The 23,040-nt window shown below is 48.4% G+C and overlaps 1 protein-coding gene across 2 annotated transcripts in view; it reads right to left on the minus strand.

Moving 5' to 3' along the window:
• The window catches only part of SH3PXD2A (SH3 and PX domains 2A), a 228,236-nt gene that overhangs the window by 139,627 nt on the left and 65,569 nt on the right, over positions 1–23,040 (minus strand). For both annotated transcript variants that reach the window (XM_081267955.1, XM_081267954.1), the window contains exon 3: positions 18,099–18,174. In XM_081267955.1, coding sequence (XP_081124081.1) covers positions 18,099–18,174 — 76 coding nt within the window. The remainder of the gene's footprint in view (positions 1–18,098; positions 18,175–23,040) is intronic.

Raw genomic sequence — 23,040 nt, forward strand, 5'->3', positions numbered from 1 at the left:
GAATGAGATGCCATGGGGCAGGCAGACTAGACTCCAGGCCCAGCGATGCTTGTTCACTTGGATGCTTGAAAGCACAGGAAAATCCCCAGCGTGCAGAGGCTCACTGGAAAAAGGCCCTATAGCCACAGGCTTGACCATGCCAGTAGCGGGGTTTGCCTGGCTTGCTTGAGATGGACGCCTTGAGCCTTGGCCCTGTGGGCAGAATTGAGCTCAGACAGATGATCCTATTCAACAACCTCCCACCAACCATAGAACCACTTTCTGTGGTTCTATCCCCTACCCCTGCAAGGATGTGAGGATAATATTAAGAAAGCAGGAACGTGCACTGAGCACTTGACCTTGCAGTAAGCGCTGTGCATGAACTTCATATTTATTACAGTATTGGATCTTCATAACAACCTTTGATCTGGCTACGAGGTGTTGTTGTTATTTCCACTTTACAGACAGGTAAACTGAAGGTCAGGAAAGCTGAGTGACCTGCTGAAGGTCACACAGCTGTTAAGTGGTAGAGCTGGGATTTGAAGAGCCGTGGTGTCTTTTTTTTAAATGTAGACTGAAGGTGCCTACATTCTTAATTCTTTTGCTATGTTTCTCTTTTCCTTGTCCCAAGGGCTGTGTATCCCCTTGGTCCACCTTCCTCAGGAGGCACATCTCAACCCACCTGGACCCCATGCATAGGGTCAGCAGGCATCATTTATTCTGTCCCTCTCAAATGCCAGGTATTACACAGAGACTTGGATGTGATGGTGATCAATATTGACACAGTCCCTGCTGTCACAGAGGACACAGAATGTGTGGGCACTGAGCTGCAATGTATGAGTTATCATGGGGACACGCAGGAGGGTGACAGTTCTGAAGAAGTGGCAGGAGACAGCCAAAGAGACACAGGAAGAATATTCCAGGAAGGGGAAGAGCCTTAGCAAAGGTCAGAAACCAGGTGCATGTGAGAAGATGAAGTTTGGTATGGTTGGAGAGAGGGGTGCATGTGGGGGGATGCTGCGGTGTTACAGGGTGTGGGTCATGAGTGGTGCAAGAAGAGACTGAGCAGGTGACAGGATTTGACCACAGAAGCCACACAGAGCAATGTGAAGCCATTAAAACTGCATATTCAGAAATACTCAAGCTCCTGGACCTTCAAGGCCAAGGACCACAATTTCTACCTAAAAGGACACAAGCACCCTCAGACCCAACCCATGTCCTTCTTTCTCATGTCTTAAGCTTGGAGGTCAGGAGCTGGGAGAGCAGCTCCCGCCTGGTCACTGGCTGGGGTCACACAACACAACTCAGCCTGTGGTCTCACCAATGTCTATACAGCCCAGGTGGATGGTGGAGGTGAAAACCAGGAGACCCCACAGGCAATCACATCCAGGCCCTTATTCCTGAGGTCAAAGCTGAGCTCAGACAAGGCAAGGCCATGCCTTGCCCCACTGGACATAGCAATTTAGTGGTCAGCTTGAACTCAGAAGGCCATTTGGGCTGGCAGCCCAGTTCTGGGGTGGACACGGCAGCTTCTGCACTTATAGGTCATGCTGCCTAGGGTCTCCAACTTGGCTATCTTTCTTGCCTCCAAATTCTACCCCAATCCAAACCCAATGACAAGAGTTGCCACCTACTGGCATTATTAGATAACTGAGGAACTTATGGAGATTGCATCCAAGATGGCCCCTGGTGAACATTTCCCTCCCAGCCTGAAAAGGCTCACCTGTGTAAACAACAATGGCATGACTTCTAAAAGACCACAAGGGAAGATGAACTGTGTTATAAGGACACTCGAGCAGCCCTAAGGAGAGGACTATGCGGCCAGGAACCGAGCCTTCTGCTGACACAGCACCAACCTGCCAGCCACACAAGCAAACCATCCTATAAGAGAGCCACCAACTCCAGTCAAGCAAACGCTTGGACTACACCTCATGAGAGATTCAGTCAAACCCACCAGGTTAAGCAGTGCCTGAGTTCCCGCCTATAGAAACTATGAGAAATTCAAGAGAGTAATTTTATATAGGTAACTAAAATGCAGGGCCTAGCAGTGCTCATTGGAAGGTGAGGGCCCCTGGTTGGCCTTAATCAGAGATATTTGAGAGAGTTGGCTGCAAATACAGATCCTTGGATTTGCCCAGATTCCCTAAATTAGAATAGAAGGAAACATGGGCAGGGTGAGAGTCTTCATTTTTAACAAGGCCATGACAAATTCTCACATACTTTGAGGCCAAGAATTACTACCCTCATCTAAACCCCACTCGAGATCTAGAGAGGCCCAGAGTGCTCTCTGGGATGACCCTACAGAAACTGAGGCAGCCTGGCCCTGGAATCCACTTCTGACTCCTGGCTCGGTGCTCCATCTACCTTGCTCACTCGTATTGCTTGTTTGAGAGGTAAGGGGTTTCTTGTCTTTGTTTCTCTTATTTATGTTTTAAATATTTGCCTGGGAACAACTTTGTCAGCACTACCCATGTGGCCTCCTACTAAGAAGGATGGGTGCTGCGTCTCGCAGAGAGGTGGGTGCTGCTGTGGGGCAAAGCTCCAGAAGGTACTTGTTCTACCTCCCAAGATGTCTCAGTTCCAGCCTTTCTCTCAGACCAAGAAAATGCAGCGTCTGCAAAGCAGAGGTGAGGAATGAGGATAATGAGGGAGTCTATGTCAACGCCTGCCAAACCTTCACCCTGGTAGGTAAGAATAATCCCACTTTCATTTGCATAGTATTTGTGGCTTAGGAGAATCCATGCATGGCCAATTGAATTACCTTTGCAGACTGCAAGACAGGGAAGTCTGGTACCCATTCAGTCATGCTTGCTACATACTGGTTGAGCATCTGTAATGTGCCAGGTAATATTCTAGGCACAGGGGATAAATAGATATGTTGTGAATGTCCCCAAGTCACACACTGCTGGTCTGAATACCAGGTCTGAGTGCAGGCAGCATTACCTAGCTCCACTACATGTGTCTGCTCACCAAGAAGGCTTAACAAGAGAGGGGTACAAGGGCAGCAGACAAGGAGTGTGCTGCTAGACCCCAGAAAGACAGAGGGTTTTTCCAGGCCCCACTGGCAAGTTAGAAGCATCCCAAGAGACACCAAAGCAACTGACTAATGCTCACGCATGTCCAGACCTTCCTGATTTGTGACTGCCTGCTGCCCTGCCACGATTCACGCCTCCAGACATTTGGGGGCATTAGTATTTATAGACCAAGTTTCTATTTATATTTTCACTGAATTCCTGCTAACCCTAGCTGCTTCCCCCCACCACAAAAATTAGAGAGTGGAGGATAAGAACTCTTTTTTCACCAAGTAAGTGAAGGGCAAAGGTGAAGGTCAAAGTCTTGGCTATGTGTGCACTCTTTCAGCAGGAGCCCTTCACAGGGAAACATTCAAGACAAGGGGGCTTTCTACGCCTTCCAAAGGAAATGGGGGTGGGGTGGGGAAAGGGAGGTGGGGAAGGGCACAATGCTGGCCTTATACAGAGGCAGCCACATTCTGCCTATATGGTGGGATTTGAGGCAGGCTTAGAAGAACTCTGCTTCCCTGAAATGTTTTTTCCCTTTTGCATAATATTCCATCACTAGACAGTGATGATCCTTTGTTCTTCATAGCTTTTAAATCACAAAAATATTGGCACTATAAGAAAACCCAGACAGTATCAAGTCCATTGTATTTCACAGATGGGGAAACTCAGGCTGTGATTTGTCCTCCTTACGGGAGAATCTGAACCAATAAATGGAATCCTATTACACTGTGCAGGAGACCATCTCAGTGTTGTTGGAGGAAGTGCTGTTGGGCACAGCAAAAGTAACTGGGGAGAGCAAAGCAGGCCCAGAAATCCTCCCTCACCAAGTTTTAGGAATAAATAAGTACAGCTATGGGACATAGTTCTGTTGGCACCCCAAATTGAAACTTTTAGGTTTGTATCACGCAGAAAATCAAAAGTAGAGTTTCTATCTTCCTCATTTTTAGTCTCTGTTGAATCAAGGTTTGTCACTGCTTGGCTGCTTTCCAAAGCTAGCTGGCCAGATGTCTATTTCCTTCTGGGCATATGCCTGCAATTCCAGAGTTGGCCACTAGGTGGTGGGATCAGGTAGATTGAATGAAAGGTAACAGAAAATATTGTAAACTAGACGAGACTTTTACTGTTGGAATGTGACTCTATTAAGAAAAAAACAACATTGATCATCCTCTAACTGACATATTTTTAAAATACAAAACTTGAAACACAAGGATTAAAGAACTGCAAACACCTTCGTATAGGGAACACTCCCATTATTTTACACCAAACTTCAACTGATAGTTTCCAAGTAGTACATCTCAGGTCTGTCTATCCCACTCCAAGGACTTCCAGGGCACACAAAGCAGTGGTCAAAAGCTTGATCTTGGAAGTGGAGGGGCCTGAGTTTGAAGCCAGCTCCACCTCTTACTGACTGAGTAGCCTTGAGTAAGTCAAGCAGATTTGTTGTCATTCAATTAGATAATATAAGCACACGGATTAATTTGCACAATCTCTGGGAAACATATATGTTTAGTAAATAGTAGCCACCATCCTCTGGCAGAAAATTCTCCCATTTACAATCATTTAACCTGTCTCAATTTCCAGGCCTTATCTGCATTTCCTCAGGAGGCTCTGTAACTTCTCTCCTACCACCAGTTCCACCAAATGTTACCTCTGGGCCGCTGGGCTCCTGTTGAGAACAGTTGTTCTATTCTCCCTCTGCGGGAACAAGCCTTTCCAATAAGCAAGAACAGCCCTGCCAGCCACTAGGTCTCATGTAAGCCATCCTCACCAACTCCCAAGCATTAAACTTGTAAATCCATCTTTCAGAACACAAGCCAGAGGCCAGGAGTATGACCTGGCCACCACCAGTCACTCCCTAGACTCAGCTCTTTTCCTGTAACTCCCTTTTTAATTCACTCATTCATTCTTTATTTTTACTTTTATTTTTTTGGTACTAGGGATTGAACTCAGGGATGCTTTACCACTGAACTATATCCCCAGCCCTTTTCTTTTTTATTTTATTTTTTTTGTAGTTGTAGATGGGCAGAATGTCTTTATTTTATTTGTTTATTTTTATATGGTGCTGAGGATCAAACCCAGTGCCTCAAACAGGCTAGGTAAGCACTCTGCCGCTAAGCTATAGCCCCAGCCCTTACTTTTTATTTTGAGAAAAGGTCTGTCTTGCTAAGTTGCTGAGAGGCTCACTAAATTGCTGAGATTGACCTCAAACCTGCAATCCTCATGCCTCAGCCTCCCGAATCACTGGGATTATAGGAGTGCACCCACTGTTCCCAGTTCTGTGACTCTCTTATTCTAAAGTTCAGGTTTGCAATAATTATTTTATCTAGATAAGCAAAAGAGTCTTCCTTTAAAAAGTCTCCTTCTAAAAAACAAACAACAAAAGAGTCAGCATCCCTTATTAAAAATAAATAAAATAAAATCTTACTTTTCTGTCTTAATCTCTCTGACCAAGTCTCCTCAGAAGAGACCCCCTCTTTCCTAACAGTCCAGCATAAGTAGCTATATAGGTTGTAGATATTCTCATGCCATGTTATCTTCAAAACCAGAGGCCAGTCACTCCCACCTCCAAAAGAGACTTCTAAAATGAAATCAGCAATCTCCTCGGCCCCAAACTTCACCTTCTTGGAAGGGAAGGGAGAGACAATGTTCTGACTCGCATCTGATGAAAGTGTGTAGCTGGGCCTGAGTATCCTCCTGATTAGTCTAGTGATGGGAATCCAGGATTGTGCTGTTGCTTATGGCCTCATACCACAGGATATAGGACCCCAGAAACAACTGGGCAGCTGTAAAAAGATGTGTGGCCCCGGCGCCACGCTCGCCAACTGCATGAAGCCTCGTCTCCCAGTGCCCCTCTATTTCAAGTCGGAAATGAAGCTGTCATCCCAGGTTCAGTGGTTTATATTATGTGAATGAACTGAACAAAACCAAACACCAAGAACTTCCTAAAGACAGGGCAGACAGCCTACTGGAGGGCTCCGATAAACCTTAAAACAGTGCTTCTCAAATGACTGGGCTCTTGTTAAAATGCAGACTGTGACTCAGCAGGTCTGGGGTGGGGCCAAGACTGCATTTCTAACAAGCTCCTAGATGTTGCTTGAGCTGCAGATCTGCAGACCTCTGTGTGTGTGGGGGGGGGGGGGGGGGGCGGACAGAGAGAGAGAGAAAGGAGAAAGACAGACTAGGGATTGAATCCAGGTTATTTTGCTACAGGTTGCTAAATTGCCCAGTCTGGCCTTGAACTTGCAATCCTCCTAGCTCAGCCTACAGGAGTGCGCCACCACCCAGCTCTCAGAACACATTTTGAGCTACAAACCTTCAAACACCCAAGCCTGTGAATCCTTGTTTCTGCAGAGAGCCCTTGTTCCTGGAAAGGATTCCAGGAGGCTGCCTTTCAACTATCCCTGAGAGACAGCTCACCACTTTGGTGGAATCCAATATTAATAATCACAATCACCATCATGTAGTGAGCACTTACTGAGTGTTTCACAGGTGACATTTCATTCGAGATCTCAGTCGCCCTGGGAAGTGTTTCCTAGATGAGGCTTATGATAGAGGTACAAGGATGCTGAGAACTGGCCCAGTGTCACACAGCTGGGAAGAGGAAGAAGCCAAGTTGCGATTTGAACCCAAGTCTGTCTTGCTTTTAGGCCTCCAGTGCTGAAATACCAGAAAGTACTTCCCATTTCCACCCCAGGAAAAGTAATGTTAGAGTCAGACGAGGACCACCAAGAAGAAGGCCCAGATCTGTCTGAGCCCAGAGCCAGCACAGTCTCCCTCCATGGCTCACAAAGCCCAGAGCTGCACTAGCTCTTAGGCAACACAACTCTGGAAACTCACCGAACCTGCTCGTCTCCCCAAGCTCTTCCCAAATCCACTCTCACTGAGGTGAAATCTGGCTCCTGGTGTACGGGCCTGGGGAGAAACAAACATGGCCTCCTCCCCTTCCCTTGGCTGCTGAGGCCTGTGGGGTGTGGCCCCTACTCAGGGCAGACTTGCCAGGCACTCTCGCCCTCCCCTTTGCTTCCTCCTCTGCCTCCTTAAGGTGCATTCAGGTGAAGAGACTCCATCTTCAGGCCATGCCAGTCTCCTCAGGCCACCTGTGGTCTGGTGGTCTGGCAGCCTGGCACTCGGAGCCTCTTTAGTGGACTCGGTCCTGGGTACTGCGGAGTTACAGGAGGAGGAGGTGTTTTCTGGGCCAGATATGGATGGACTGCTGGACGGAAGGACTGCTGAACACCCTGGATGAATGCTGCATGAGCTCCTATGCTCTGGGAGACTCTGAGAGTCAGTTCAGGCCCTGCCAGGGAAGAGTTCTGGCTAGAGCTCTATCCTGGGGCCTGAGTCCAGTCAGGGTGACCTTGGAGAGCAGTGGGGGATCTGGCCAGGAACCCTGTGGAGATTTGTCATCAGTGCCCCTCACATCCTCAGTGTGTGTGGGATGAGCTCCCTCTCAATGGACCTCAGTGTTCCCTCTACCACCACCACCCCTGTGTCCTTCCTTGCCCCCACCAAGACCTGGATCCAGAAACCAGAGCGCCGAAGGCTCTTCGGAGGGAGGCTGCCCACCACAGGGCACCTTTCAAATGCTCTAAAGGCCTTAGTTATCTCAGGGAAGAGGAAGGAAGCCATTTCCTTTTGCCCTAGGGATGAAGTCCACAGGGGATGGGTGCTGCGAGGAGACGTTAGTTCTGCATCTTGGCCACAGCTCCCCGACAGGTCTGTGGGCATCATCATTCTTGACCCCTCCCTCACCCCACCTCCAATCCACCAGCACAACCCCTTGGACATTCCTCGAAGACACATGGCGGATCTACTTACACTTCTCTCACACCACAGCCAGCCTAGGCCAAGCCACCTTTATCTCCCACCTGCCTCTCCTGGCCTCCAGCTGGCTTGCCACCTCCATCTGATGCAGGCCAGCCTAAGGAATCCTTTCAAAACAGAAATTGGATCAAGTGGCCTCTCAGTCCAAACCATCTCACTGCACAGAGAGGTCACCCTTAGCGTGGCCCCAGAGAACCTGCACGGCCTGGCCCTGTTGAGATTGCCAGCCCCCTGTCCCAGCCTGCACTCATAAGGTTCCACCCTGCAGCTCACACACGCCCTGTCTCCTGGGTTTCTCACAGGCCCTACAAAGCCTAGAATGTTCTTTTTTCTAGGCTTTTGAAATTTATTTAGATGAACTAAAGATTGAACCCAGGGCTTCCTGCAGGCTACACATGTGCTCTACCACTGAGCTGCATCCCCAGCACTTTTAATTTTTTTTTTTAAATTTTGAGATAGGGTTTCCCTAAATTGCCCAGGTTGGCCTTGAACTTGTGATCCTCCCACCTCAGCCTCCTGGGAGGCTGGGATTACAGGTGCTCACTGCTGCACCCGTCATTCCTTCTTCCTTCTCTTCCTTCTGCCTCAGCTGCCCTTTAGCTCTCTCACCTCTACCAAACCTGGGCTCAGTACTGTCCTGTCAGCTATCGACACTCGAGTGTAAACTTGCTGACAGCACCAGTCCCAGGGACACCAGGGGATGAAGTGAAGGGATCTGACCTTGTAAAAGGACATTGGACATCGGGTAAGGAAACGATTTATTTCCAGGGGAAGGGGTGGGAAGGGAAGGTCAGGAGCATTACAGAGACCTGAAATCACTCCCGTCACTTTCTGGTCACTTTACCAACAAGCAAGGTGATTCTGGTTGCTCTAGTTTGACTTCAATTGTGTGCAACAGAGACCAGCAGAAGTTGCACTGGAATCCAGTGTGCTGAAGTCCTGAGCCGGGGTGCATTTCTGGCAGGGTGAATGACACCAGCTGACTGAGACCAGGGAAAGATGCACCCTTCTGCTCAGATCTTGGGGAAGATGCTTCAGACACACTCCATTCAGGAATAGGCACTTGGGGCAGGTGTTCAGGAGGTTGGTTCCCTTCTAGAACTATCTCTAGACAAGGAAGACACAGAGCAAGCTATAATGGGGTGGTTCTGAAATGCAGAGATGACATGAAGGAAGGGTCTGAGGTCAGATCCACATTTACTTTCAAGAATAGGAAGGTCCCCTGTATGGCTGCCTCCTGCAAAACTTCACTGTCAGCCAGACCTGGTAGCTCTGGGGCCAGAGCCTATGAATCTGGAGACAGGCTGTTGGGACAATGATGTGAGTCCAGGGCTTGGCTGCCTACCCACCTTTCAGCCCAGGTCAATGAGCTGTGATGTCAGGTTTTTTTTTTTTTTTTTTTGTATTGGGGATTGAATCCAAGGGTATTTTACCACTGAGCCACATCTCCAGCCCTTTTTATTTTATTTTTTTTTATTTTGAGACAGGGTCTCACAAAGTTGCTTAGCGCCTCGCTATGTTGCCGAGGCTGGCTTTGAACTTGTGATCTTCCTGCCTCAGCCTCCTGAGTCACTGGGATTACAGGCATTTGCTTGACTGGGCTGTCGATTTTTAAGAAACAAGCTCTCTGCTGCTTCAAGTTGGCATAGGTGCAGGAGCAGCTGCAAGTGCCAGGCAGAAGGCACTGCGAGAGCTGAATCAGCACGGAGGAGGTGGAGCCTGTGTTTGTGTCCTGCGGCAAAGTCACCAAGAGAAGCAACCTTGAAGCATCAGCCCTCTTTGCAGTGTGCACACACTTTCTATGCATTAACTGCTTGGAACGTCTCCCTGAACCATGCTTAATCCATTTGACAGATGAGCAAGGGATGCTGGAAGCTGTGTGCATGTGACTGGACCAGATAACCCAGTTCGTGCACACATGCACGGAGCCTGCTCCCTCCCTTCAAGGGTAGCTTTGCCACAGGAGCCTATCTCAGAGCTTCCTGGTTCTAACTCCTGCCTGCTCAACTCTCTGTGGTCACCCAGCCCTCCCACCTCACTCCACCAGCTCTTGCTGTTACTCATACACATTCTTGGTCCCCCACTTAGGTCACTGTCCTTGTTGTCCTCTCAGCCTGGCACCCTTGGGACCCTGATCTTCCCCTGCCTGGCCAAGTTCAGATGTCACCTTCACAAGAGGCCCTTTTCGGCCACTGAATCTCAGATGTCCTGATTTACCTTACCTGCTATATGACCTATTTTTTTTTCTTTCTGACACTTATTGCTATTAGAAACTGCTCATTTCTTTGTTTTCTGACTTTCCCAGTGGAATGCAAACTTCCTGAGAACAGTGACCTGGCCTCCTGTTCTCAGCCATATTGCCAGCGCTTACAGCTGGGTTGGCACTCAGTAGGTGCTCAATAAATACCTGCAGTAGGAATGAATGAACACAGCTCTTTCATGTAGTGTTCAGAGCAGGATGCTGACAGCAGGCCCTGAGAGTTGCCGATCTCAGATTACAGAGTGGGAGAATGAGTTTGGGGGTGGGGTGGGGAGCTGTAATTATAGCACAAGAAGACCCAGCACCTCCAGGGGAGGACGGAGGGGTGCCATGCAGACCTATAATCATGTTGACCTTTTTAAAACCCCAGCATTACCAGCAGACCTTCTCTATCATGTAGCTTTATCTTTTCCTGCCATCCCAGGTTACCAGTGGGGCCCAGAAGCTTCCCAGTCCCTCTCCTTAAGGGGCTGCGGCGCCTGCCAGCATCTCTGACCTGTTGTCTCTGCAACAGCTTCCAGGCCCTTGGGCAAGGGTTTTCCTAGGCTGGTGCCTGGGGGAGGCACCCAGAAACACCTAAGCCCAGCAAGAGGGTCAGACCTCCCCACACTATGGACCAGCTCTGGCTAAGGCCATCCCTCCCCCAGCTTCCTTCTGTGCCAAACAAACACCGGATCTGCTGTGCAGGGCTCAGAAGGCAGGGAGGAGGAAGGCCCGGGAGCGGGTGTCTGCAGTTCACCCAGAGCACTCCCACATGGGGGCTCCCCACTGCCTCTTCGTTAAGGGGCCAGAAAGGAAACCAAGCATGCCCACTGTCTAAAAATACACCCCTCAAGGTGCAAAAGGTCACCAGGCTGTCTCAGGCTGGCAGTTCCCACCTTGATCATGGTTAGAGGTTCACTTTTCTCCCTGAGTAATCCCGCTTCTTCCTGACTCATGGGTCCAGGAATAGGTACAGTTATGGGTGGGGCTGGGTCTGCTATTAGGACATGGGGCTTTGTGAAACCCAGGGACCTGGTAGCCAGCACAGACACACATGTGGCTTGCAAGGGAGGGGACCTCGCATTGCCTTTGTAGAGTGAGTTCTGCTCTTTCTGCTCCACTGCCTGACTTCTGAAGTCCCTTGGTCCCTGGTTGGAGTTGTTTGCTTTTTACATCAGCAGCTACACACTCTACTTCACTCTGTAATGACCATTTCCTCCCAGGGAGCCTTCTCTGGCCAGCAAGCTCGGGATACACAGGAAATCTACTCCAATCCCAGGATGGGCAACAGGAGATGGATTTTCCACAATAGTCTTTTAAAGCAAGGCAGAAAGTTCCATGTAAACAGTAGGCTGTCCTCAGAGTCTGCTGACCCCAACAAGCTTGGCCCAATATAAAAAAGAACTTCATTTCTGCCCACCCATCCCCAAGGCAGGCGGTCCCAGAGAGCACCAGATAACTTTCAGAGAATTCTTGGGTTTCTTGTAAACAAGGCAAGAAAGGCCTTTGCTTTACATTATCTTTTCAAAGGTGTTTGCAAAGGGGGTGTCTTACCCTAGAGCAAACAGCAGGTTTGCTTCCTGCCCATCATAAGAGATATGGGGTCCCTAAGATCTGGGTTTCTTGCTTATAATGTAACCCACCTTATGAAAAAGGCATTGATCTGAGCCTACTGTGTCACACTTGTGGAACCTGAAGGCATTGGGAACTGAGGCACATGTGAGGATGTTCATGCTGGTTATTGTCCTGGGATAAAGTCTTTTCTTTCTGACCCCGGGGTCTTTTGTTTTCTGTGGCACCTGTGAAATCATTTCAAGCTAACTTAATTGGCTTACATGGTAAAAATCTCAGACTTTTCACAGTGTTTGACAGTGCTGTTCTTTTATCTAATGATTGAGGTCAAAGTGACTGTCCAATCTCTAAACTCTAGGTCTGCCCTGTTTCCAGAAAAATCTGGAGAAGTTCCAATTCTAAAAATGAATGTAAACCAGATTTGAAAAAAAAAAAAAAGAATTACTTATAAAAGAAAGTGGTTTTTTGTGATAGAGCGCTTGCCTAATATGTATAGAAGCCCTGGGTTCAATCCTCAGCACTGCGTATGTATAAATAAGTAAATAAAAAAGTAAGTAAGTAAATAAAGGTCCATTGGCAAATAAGAAAAAAATATTTTTTAAAAATGACAATCCAAAGAAAGGTTGTAAGGGGGGATAGGAAGGGCAGCAGAATATAATAGACATTATGATTGCTTTATGTATATAGGTGACTCTATGACCAGTGTGATTCTGCAATCTGTACAAATAGAAAAATGAGAAATTATATCCCAATGATTCAAATGTATGAATTGCCAAGATCATTGTAATGTCATGTGTAGCTAATAAAAAATAAATAAATAATAAAATTTAAAAAAAAGAAAGTGGATTTCTCACATGCCTCTTTTAATTGAATACCACTGAGGACACCTACAAGATGATGTGATTTGTCCCAAAGAGATTAATTTATATAGAAGAATTCAGGAATATGCTCTCATGGAAAACAAATTTTACCTGCACCTTTTGCTGTTGTTGTTATTGTTGTTGTTGGAGGTGGGAAAACCAAGCAGTATGGCCCGAGAGTGAAGCTTGTTGGGGGGTAGTCTCAGGCAATGGCCTCCTTCCTCAAGGCCAGATGGCATGCTTGTTTAAAGGCACTCCACCTCCTTAACATAAAAGTCAGTCACTCAGCTCTGTGGTCCAGCTAATTGAGTTATGCCAATATCAATTTCCTGGTTTTGATAACATACTGTAGTTACGTATACTATTGGCAGGAGGGATGCGATGGTGGAAAGTGAGTTGACCTCTCTCCCTCTCTTGCTTTCTTGTGTTTCTTTTTTGTGGTACTGGAGATTGAACCCAGGGATACTCTATCACTGAGTTATACCCCAGCCCTTTTCCCTCTCATGCTTTTTAGTTTTTATTTGGACAGACCCTTGCTAAGTTGCCCAGGTTGGCATCAAACTTGCAATCTTCTGCCCCAGCCTCCCAAGTCGCTAGGATTACAGGTGTGCACCACCATGCCCAGCTTGATCTCTCTCTTTAAAATGGGAACAATGCCATCTGCCCTATACTATGGAGGTGGAATGTAGTGTGCCTAGCATTTTTGCAACATTTGGTTTCTAGGATTATTTCAAAATAAAAAGTTAAAAATGCATATGATTTAGGAAACCAAATAACCAGTCTTGTTAGGTTGATAGTTAAATGGAGATAGTGCTCTGAAAGTCTTATTTGTAATCATATTAAAATAATAATACTCTAAGTTTTAAGAAAAAAGTCAATTACTTCGTGCTAGTGATCTCAACTACTCAATGAATGAGAAAGCCCTTACAGGTCACCTGAGGCCACATGACGTTCAGGCTACTTCCTTGTCTCACACAGGGCACTCCTGATGCTCATGATGGCAATGACAGCTGGGGGAGGGACTGCTGGGTACAATGTCTCAGGTCCCTAAACTGGGAGGTGTGGAGGCCAGAGGGAAGGGTAAAGGCAGAACTTAGTGGAGGCTGGCTGTGACAATTCCCCCCTAGCCAAGGAAAGACCTGGGACATGGCAAGAACAGCACCTACCATGTGTCTAGCCCATGAAGAAGTGTGAAAGAAGTAGACAAGGGCCTTGTCTCAAAGGGAGGCCACAAAGGTCAGCTAGAGAGATAGGTGTCACATAACACAGGTTTGGAGGCCAGGCCCGGAGGGGTTCCTTCCATCTCTGGCATCCACCGTCACTCCCAAGGTGGGCACATCCTGGAGTCACTCTTCCTACCACAAAACCCACGAGTTTTCCCCGAGTAAGCCTTGCTGGAGAATTGCCTGCCCCACGTGGGCACCCTAACTCTCCTTGGCCTTCCCATGGGCACTGCAGACTGGAAATTCCAATAGTCTTCAGCCAGTCAGAAAAGCAGTTCTAGCCCTGGTGAAAATAATTGAGGGTCCTTCCAAGGGAAGTCCCCCTACAACTCTTACGTCAGATCTGATTGACATGAAAATGTCAATAATTGGACTGGCCCCTGGACCCCCTGTAGGCTCCAAGCCCTACCTCTACCAGTGTCACTGCACAACACCCAAGAGCTAATGGGCCTCATCATGTCTTTGTTCAGGTGGCTCAGAACAGAGCAGTTGGACTGAGACTCCAAACACCTACAGACCCCTCCCAGGAAGCAGAAATGCTCATCACATCCCAGCACCTCTAGAGCCAAAACTGAGACCCTCTGGGAAATAATGCATGCTCTATTTCCTCTGCTTGGATTTTCCATCCCCTGAAATTCCAGCTGAGGCAAAGGGCTGACAGAGCTGTCCCCAGGGCTTCCTGCTAAGCTTCCCTAGGGTGGCAAGAGAGTTTGCATTCGCTGGGGTTCTGCTGAGTCCCTGCTGCCAGAGATGAGCCTAGGGGAATTGGCAGGTGACCTCAGACACCATCCCCCAAGGCAGGGAGGTGGAAACAGAGCCTCAAAGGGGTGTCAGGTGACACAGCAGATGCTAAGAGATGACCAGAGAGTGTCACTGCTAGTCACATAGCTGCCTCAGTTTCTCAGAGGTGTATCCTCAGTCATTGGGAGCCACCGTACCTATACTTCATATCCTCCAGGGCAGACAAGAGGTGACCAATATGTCCTTCAGATAGGTCAACTCTAGTGCCATTCACCCTGACCCCAGTGGGATCAGAAGGAGTCTGGACTTAGCTGCCGCTACCTCTCTGCCTCACTTCTACCCCTTCTCTGTCCTGCTTGCCTCCCTGCTGTGGGAAACTCACAGGCCAGAGCACACGCTCCAAAATCACTTGCAGATCCATGTTCCTCACTGACCTTCACTTACATCCTCTCCTCTGAGGACCCCCTTTGATATAGCAGGTGGGGTGGGTGGGAATCCTCATGGTTCCCAGCCTGGTTCTGATTGTGTTGGGCTCTTTTGCCCCAATCCTTTCCCTTCACATTCAAAGTGAGGAGTGAGTACAGTAGGAAGGGGGTAAGGTGGATTCCCGTGAGCAGGAGGAAGTCCCGGGACCTGGGATGGGGCTTTGGAGCTCTGGGATGGGTTCCAAATGGCCAGCAATGGCATTCTGAAGTCCTGGAGAGTGGAAGAGCAAAGGACAGGAGTTCAAGGGAGAACACTAGTGTGGGAGGGCTGAGAGGGAGCCAAGCCAGGACAAGGGAGACTTTTCTTTTGGAGACGTGGAGTCAACCTCACTCCCCTTGACAATACCCCCACTATTCACAGTCACCTGTATTTGGGGGCTGGAAGGTGTTCCATGCTTGACTTTTCTCAGCAGGTGGGATGAGGTGGGGGCAGGTGACTTTACCAACAGCTGCCATTTGTTGAGCGTTGACTATGGGACTGTGTCAAGTGCTTCACGTGAATTCTCTTAATCCATACTCCAGTCCTTTAGAGCAAACTGAACTTTGAATAGAGCCTGAGTCTCACAGCAGCCATTGGGTTATTGTCCCCCCAGGCAGCCTGCGTGGAAGGAGCCTTGGTCCCAATGTCAGGCCTAAGAGTTCTGGTGTTGGCTATGCCTCCTGGCTTTGTGCAAGTCTATTAGCATCCCTTGGCCTCGATTTTCTGGCAAAATGGGGCAGTAACCTTACTGGGAGGATCAAATAAGATTATACATGACTGTGTGGTATGAAACACCAGGTGTGTGAGGCATTGGTAATAAGGGCCGGCATTCATTTGGCACCTACTGGGATCAGCCACAGTTCTAAGCACTTGAGATGCACTGATTCATTTCATCTTATACAACAGTGTCACAAAGTAGATATTGGTATCATCCCCATTTCTCAAATGAGGAAACTGAGGCATAGAGAGTTTAATACAACAAGTAACTGCCAGAGCCAGGGGTCCAGGGCTGACCCCTATACATGGGACTGGGTGGCAGCTGTACAAAGCTGTGCCCTTTGCCCCACGCTCCAACTTCACTAGCCTCCAGGGGTCAGATCTGGGAACCCCTTTCAGGGAGGCCTTTGCTGACCTCCTCAGCTCACAGTGAGTTCTCTGAGCTCCAGTCCTTTCACACTCACAATTGCATGATGGGAGAGGGCCACATCCTGCATTATATGGTTCTCTGATTATGGAGATGGTCTTATCTTGCACCATATTGAAGGTTCCTTAGATGAAGATCTCCCCTTAGTGGCCAGGCCAGCCCTGCCCCTCCTAAACAGCTCACTGGCTGACAGCAAGGAGCTTTTTCCCTTGGAGCTACTGCCAAGAAAGAAGTGGAAGAAACAGCCCATTTTTGAGCAAAAGGGTAGCCTTCATGGACCAAGGCCAGGTTCACCACCGCACTGCAACAGGGAACCACCGTGTCCTCCTGTTACCTCTAGGATACTTATGCCCACAGCACCCCAGCTGGGCTCCCACTTCCAGGTGAACAGAGCATGCACACTGTGCTGGAGGAGCATCTAAAGTTGTTGTGGACCTAGATGTTGGCTATTCCAAATTCCCTTGGGATTCAGTATGAAGCCAAATGAAGCAAGAAAGTCAGCCTATAGCAACTTGGAGGCTAGGAACAGAGAAGCCATATTCTGCCTCTGTGGAAGGAGGAGGCCAGGGGTTGTTAGGGTCTGTAAACAAGTCAAGATGGCACCTGGCATTTTGCCAGAGGGAGTGGTTTGTGAAGTAACGCCGGCGAGCCATTAAGTGTGGAGATTCCTTATTGGTTGACTGCTGTATCTAGTTTATGTTAATTAAGATAAGCTGTGTGTAATGTATATATACCCCTCCTGTCCTACAATAAACGGCTCCCACTCCTGCTGTATCAATCTACACAAGTTGCTCAACACCCTCTGGTTATTTTGCTGCAACCGGACTGCGGCAAGGGGTGAGATCCCTACATACTTATTTCTGGTCTTCAGAAACTATGGGGTTTAGATGTTCCTCCTTTATAGCTAATTCTCTCCAGCTCTAGCACAAGTCTCTGAGGACAGGCAGTGGTACATGCTCTAGCCTTTTGATGCTTTGGAAGATGGGGGTGAATAGGACATCCTTCACAGGGGGGCCACTCGTGGCTCCCAAGTCTGTTTTCAAGTCAACAAGTAGGTACTGACTGTGGGCTGGGAGTGTGTCGAGGGCTAAGGATTGTCCTGGTGGCTGGCTTAGTGGGGGGAGTCCATGGCCAGCATTAACCCAAAGGGAGGGAAGCTTCCCAGGAAACCCAAGCCCAGGGGCTTGGGGACAGGTAGAAGCCCAGGGGAGCCATAAGGCAGTATTATCCACTAGCAGAGGCCAGGTGTGGGATAAGGGACCTGAGTTCACGCCTCAGTTCTGCCACCTCTACGGGCAGTTACTTAACCCCTCTGAACCCTCAAGTCTTCCTCTCTTTGGGGAAATGATAATACCCACCTTGGTGGGAAGACCTGTACATGAAAACAAATAGAGAAGCACTCTGTAATTACGCTGCAGGTCTGCACAAACCTAAGGCATCATAGTAATAGCAGGCCAGGCACACCTGAGACGTCTTCCTCTAAATTACACAACATAATCAGTTGTCTGAAACAGTCCAAATTGATGTTGTGGTTAATGTCCTGGCCTTTATGGCCAGACAAGAGTTGGGTTCAAATCCCGTCTCTCTCAGAATAGAGGGATGTTACATGAGTGTGTAATGACTTGTGAGGCCTTCCGGAGCTCAGATCTGAGGAGTGTGCTCAGTTTGAGGTGACTTACAACTGGAATGGGAGGCAGTAAGAACAGTTCTGCCTACAGTTCCTCTTCCTTTCCTAGAACTTGGCCTCTCGGTGCCTGTTATGAAAAGGAAGCTAAACTCCAAGAGCCTGAGAAACTCCTCAGAGGCTCAAGCCGGAGGTCAGCAGACATAGGACTAGAAGGCTGGAGAAGCCACTTGGAAGACAGTGGCCTTCAAAAATCAGGGGCTTCCGGATCCCCTGGGGATGATTAATGTGCAGATTTATAGGCCAAACCCACATGGTTTTTCTGGCTTAGCAGCTGACCTCTTGACCTATAAGTGCCCTTCTCAAAGTCACCTTCAGCCCCTTGGGGGGCCACCTGAGCTTACCTGGGAGGAAGGGTATGATCCTTTGCTTGGGGTCCTTCTGGCCACCTTCTATGGGGAATTTATCCAGAAGCTGCATCTAAGGAGGCAGACAGACAGAGAGACAGAATTCAGAAGACTAGACTGTCCTCAGCGCCCCTTCCCCACCCCACCCCACTCCACTGCCCTCGGCGCTCACACGGATGAGTGACGCCTGAAATCCCTCATTTCACAGACGATTAACAAACCACATGGGGCATGAGAGGGATGAGGCCAGGGCTCTCCATGCATCAAAGAGGGTGTCTGAATAGTCTCGGGAAGGGGGAGGTGTCTGGAGACACCCAGAGTAGCGAGGCTGGGCCAGGGACCAGCAGGCCTTCAGGCCAGACTGGGGTTGCCAGATGCTTCTTTGGGCTCAGTTCTTTCTTTCTTCATCTGCAGGTGAATCCTTTAGCCACTGGCCATCCCAAACTCTCCTGGGCCAGGATGGAGGAAGGCCCCACCTGGTACTTCAGACAGACCACCCACCTTCTAGAACTGCTCTGCAGAAACAGACCCAGATGTTATTTTAATTGCAAAACCAAATCTATCTCATTGTCCCCACTGCTGGAAGACCCCTTCCTCTGCTTCGTCCCTTCCTACCCTGAGATTGCTACTGTTTTTCCAGGGACATACCCACTGGAAGAGTTTCCAGGAGAAACACTGTTTTTTTCTTTAGCTATTCTGGGCTGAAATTCTGTGTAAACTGGAAAAACACACAGGAGGCAGGGCTCCTATGTGTGCAGTTGATCTCAGTTCTAAGGCACAGGCGGGAAATGCAGCCAGAATCTAGTCTTGCTGCCCCAGCTGTGTGACCCTAAGCAAGGCAGGGAACCTTCCTTCCTCAGCTGAGCCCTGGGTACCGTCCTTGGTAGAATGAGAGGATCAGTCACATGGTATCTAAAGTCCATTCATTCTTCCATTCCTTCAAATCTTTACTGAGCCCATATTTAGAGTACTAGGCACCAAAGAAAGAAGCTAGGGGCCAGGGATGTAGCTCGGTGGCAGAATGCTGGCCAAGCACAGATGAGGATCTGGGTGGCATCCCCAGTACAGCAAAAAGAAAAAAAAGCCAATGTTTTCCCTCAGGGAGTTTACATTCTAGCGGAAAAGGACAAATGAAAAGGAAATAGGTCATGTCAGGAGAGACACATGCAATGAAAAAAGTGAAGTAGGGTAAGGCACTGGAGCAAGATCAGGGTTGTTATTTCATCTGCAGCGGTGAGGAAGTCCTTATGTATCCAGAAGCAATTCAGCAGAGACCCACAGGAGCAGAGGAAGCAAGCCACTCTGGAGGGGGAGGATGTTTCAGGAAAGAAGAACAGGAAGGAAAGAGCTGAAAAACACCAATGTGGCTAGTGTGGCATGACCAGGGCAGATGGACAAGCAAACAGAGGCAGGATGGGCTAGAATGTAGAAAGCCTTGCAGGCTATGAAGACTCAAGAGTTCATCCTGATGCAAGGGGAAGTCCTGAAGGTTTTTGTGCAGAAGAGAGACACAAGCTGATCCATGTTTTGAAAAGGTAGCTCCAGCCCCAGTGTAGAGAACAGGCCATCGGACGGAAGCCAGAAGACCAATTAGGAGCCTACTGACACCAGCGAGGACACCACTTCAAGGTGTTAGCACTGCAGGTGAAGGAGGTCCTAGGCTAGGTTGTATGTGTGTGCACCTCTGTCCATCTGTCCATTTATGTATCCAGCTCTACACAAGATTTCAGGATTTTCTCTTGCACAATCATTACGTGATATGCATAAAGCCCTTGTATGAAAGGGGGTGGGAGAATTGGTAGATTCATTCAAAACAAGACAGAGACTGCACCATGATTAACTTTCACTTCCCTGAATACAGATGGCTATTTAGCAAAAGCAAGCTCATGAGTTTTTCATGTTGTAACTTCAAATCTCAAACATTTAATAATCTCCTGCCACACGTAAATATAGCCATTGGGCTATAACTCTATACACTGTTCTTAGATTTTTTTTTCCTTAATTAATACATTTTCAAACAAATTCTGCTAACTAGAACTCCAATTTTCTCTTTCCTGTTTGCCTTGCTCATATTCTATTTTTATACATTTCATTTTTGTATTACATAAGAAATTCATGCTCACTGAGGGAAAAACCTAGAAATTACAGAAGCAGCGGGTGGTCAAAAAAAAGGAAAGAGAATCACTTATAATCTCTCTCCCTGAAAAGGCAGCATTAATATCGAGGGCTACGTATATTCTTTCCAGGCATTCTTCCATGCATATAGTTTATGAAATGAACACGTCGATGCTTTTACATTACACAATGAACATTTTTTCCATGTCAATGTTCATTTCCATATCAGCATTCTCAATCATGACATGGAATTTCAATGTTTGCATTGTTTATTTACCTACTCCCCTACTGTTGGATATTTAGGTTGTTTCCGACTTTCCACTAACTGTATACAACATTAGATTGAACAACCTGTCCGTGGATCTCTGCACACTTTCTTTAGACCAACATATTTTTTTTAATTTTTTTTTGTTTTATCTTGTATTCTATGCATATTTTATAAGTGCCTTAAATGTTTTCTAGACTACTGAGAATAAATAGATGGATAACTATTATGCGTGGGCCAGGCCTGAGGCCTTCAAGCAAAAGTTCCATAAGGTCTCTGAGGAGGAGGCAGAGACATCTGAGGAGTAATGTAGGCCCAGGGGCATGCCCAGGTATGAAGTGATCTGCCCTTACCTGTACCACTTCTCTCCCCAAACAGGGTGACCAGCTGCACCACAATAAGCTGTGGAACCTTGCCCAAGTGGCTTTCTCCAGAGCTTACAGGAGGTAAAGTACAGAAACTTAAATTTCCCTCCAGCTCTGCTATATACATTTTCTCTGACTCCTGCGTTTTGCTTTCAGACTCACATTGTCACTAACTGAGAATGTGGTGCTGAAAGGGTGGGCAGGGCAGGTGACATTCATGAATCATGTCTTTCCTCCCCAAACACTGACATATACTGACATATGCCTTGTAGGTGCCAGGCCCTCTGTTAGAAATAAGTCCAATCCCAGCGCTGGCATCAAGGGGCTCCTGCAGCCCAGGGCTATGGGACATGCATGCAAAGTGCTGGCAGCAGTGAGAAGGCTGGTTCTGTGGGCCTGGGCAGGGCCCTGGGCCTCGTTTCTCCCCAGCCTGCAGGTGCTGTTGAAGCTGCTGGTCTGTGGGCCACACTCTTAGCAGGAAAGCTCTACAGCGCTACTGTCCACATGGCAGCCCCTGGTCACATGTGGCACTGAGCACTTAGAATGAGACTGGTCCAAAATGAGATGTGCTGCATGTGTCAACTGTACACTGGATTTTCAAGGCTTAGCATGGAAAAAATGTGAAATGTGAAAGAATTTTGTGCTGATTGCATGTTGATAATTTAGATCAGGATATAAATAAAATTATTTAAATAATTCATTTCACCAATTCCTTTTTATGTCTTTAAGCAGCTACTAGAAATTTTTACATACGTGGCTCTTTCTGTTGGACACTGCTGCTCTAGAGCGTGATGGCTCTCGGAATTGCGGTGATGTCTCTGCTCACCTGATTTGCATGGGGGCTCCTTGGTTAAAAATGCAAGTTCCCGGGCCCCACCTGGAAGCATGTGAACCTTTGATCCAGTGCTAGAGACAGACCAGGAAAGTCCAGCATGGGAGCTGAAGGGAAAGGTCAGGGGAGGCTTCCTGGAGGAGGCAAGTGACAGTCACAACCTGTGTCTTCCTAGTCAAAGGGCAGTCTGAATTCCCTCACTAGGTTCAAGTGCCTCCTGGAAGGAAGGGTCATGTGACAGCCTGGCAAATACGTAGGCAGATTCGATTTTCCTCCACAAGGCCTCCTGAGGGGTGCTTGGCAGCAGCCTCTCACCTACCTTTTCTTTCAATGGCAGATTTTCCTCGTCCTGCACCTCTGGTTCCATCTAGCCTTCCCCTCCCCTCCTACTCCCAGGCCAACATAAGCCCATCCACTGAGACTCCTGGATCAACCAGTCCACTCCAGGGCTGTGAGCCCCTAGCTGGCCTGCTTCCTACCTCTAGTCCTCAGGAGCCCAGTCCAGCCCTGTCACCTATTCCTATCATCATGGCTAAGCCAGCAGGACCTTGTGTTGGCCCTCCCCATCAGTCTTCCCTAGAGCCCACTGGCCATGGGAGAAGGAAGTCCAGCTAACCAGCTGCCAGTGACAGTTTCTCTGCCCACAGGTCACCTTTCAAAGAAAGCAAATTCCCTGGCTCTGATTCCACAACAAACCAAATAGAAGCACCCAGCCAAGCTGCTTCTGTGTAGCCACAGCAGAGCTGCGCCATGCAGCCTCTTGGCCCACAAGATGGCGGATGGTGGGCAGTGGGACCATGCTTGACACACAATGCAAATGTTGCCCCTTCTGGGTGACCAGGAAGACAGCACAGTGGGTTCTTTGACCTGGTCAGTGGCTGATGTGCAGGGTTAGGTTCCACAGATAAAACAACTGCAAGAAAGGCTGAGTTGAGGGGGCTGTCTGCTGGAGGCCCCCGACTGGGCCTTCTGACTGGGCCTTCCGTGAGGAAGCCTGGGTGCGTGGGCAGTGAGGAAGGAAGACTCCGCCCAGCAGGGAGCTCTGCGGCCACCTTTTCAGGCAGGAAGTGGAGTCTCCCAGCAAGGCCCTTACTCAGGCTGGAAGAAAAACAGATCCCATTGCCAGGATCCTTTTTGGAGTGAGGTGTCTGGCTAATGGAGCCCCTTGCAACTTCTCAGAGTGGGGAGGAGGTCGGCTGTTTACCTAAGGGGTGGATGGTGTGAGAGATACAGGACAGTGCGGCTCCAGGAGCTGGTTCCAGCCAGAGAAAGCTGATTCGGCAGCTCTCCTCCGCAGGGCTCTACAGCAATAAACACCGGGAGAGGAGGGTGGGCCCTGGCCCAGCTGAGGCACATCTGTAA

Source organism: Spermophilus citellus (genome assembly GCF_964194105.1).
Source record: "Spermophilus citellus genome assembly, chromosome: 15".
Classification (NCBI taxonomy): domain Eukaryota; kingdom Metazoa; phylum Chordata; class Mammalia; order Rodentia; family Sciuridae; genus Spermophilus; species Spermophilus citellus.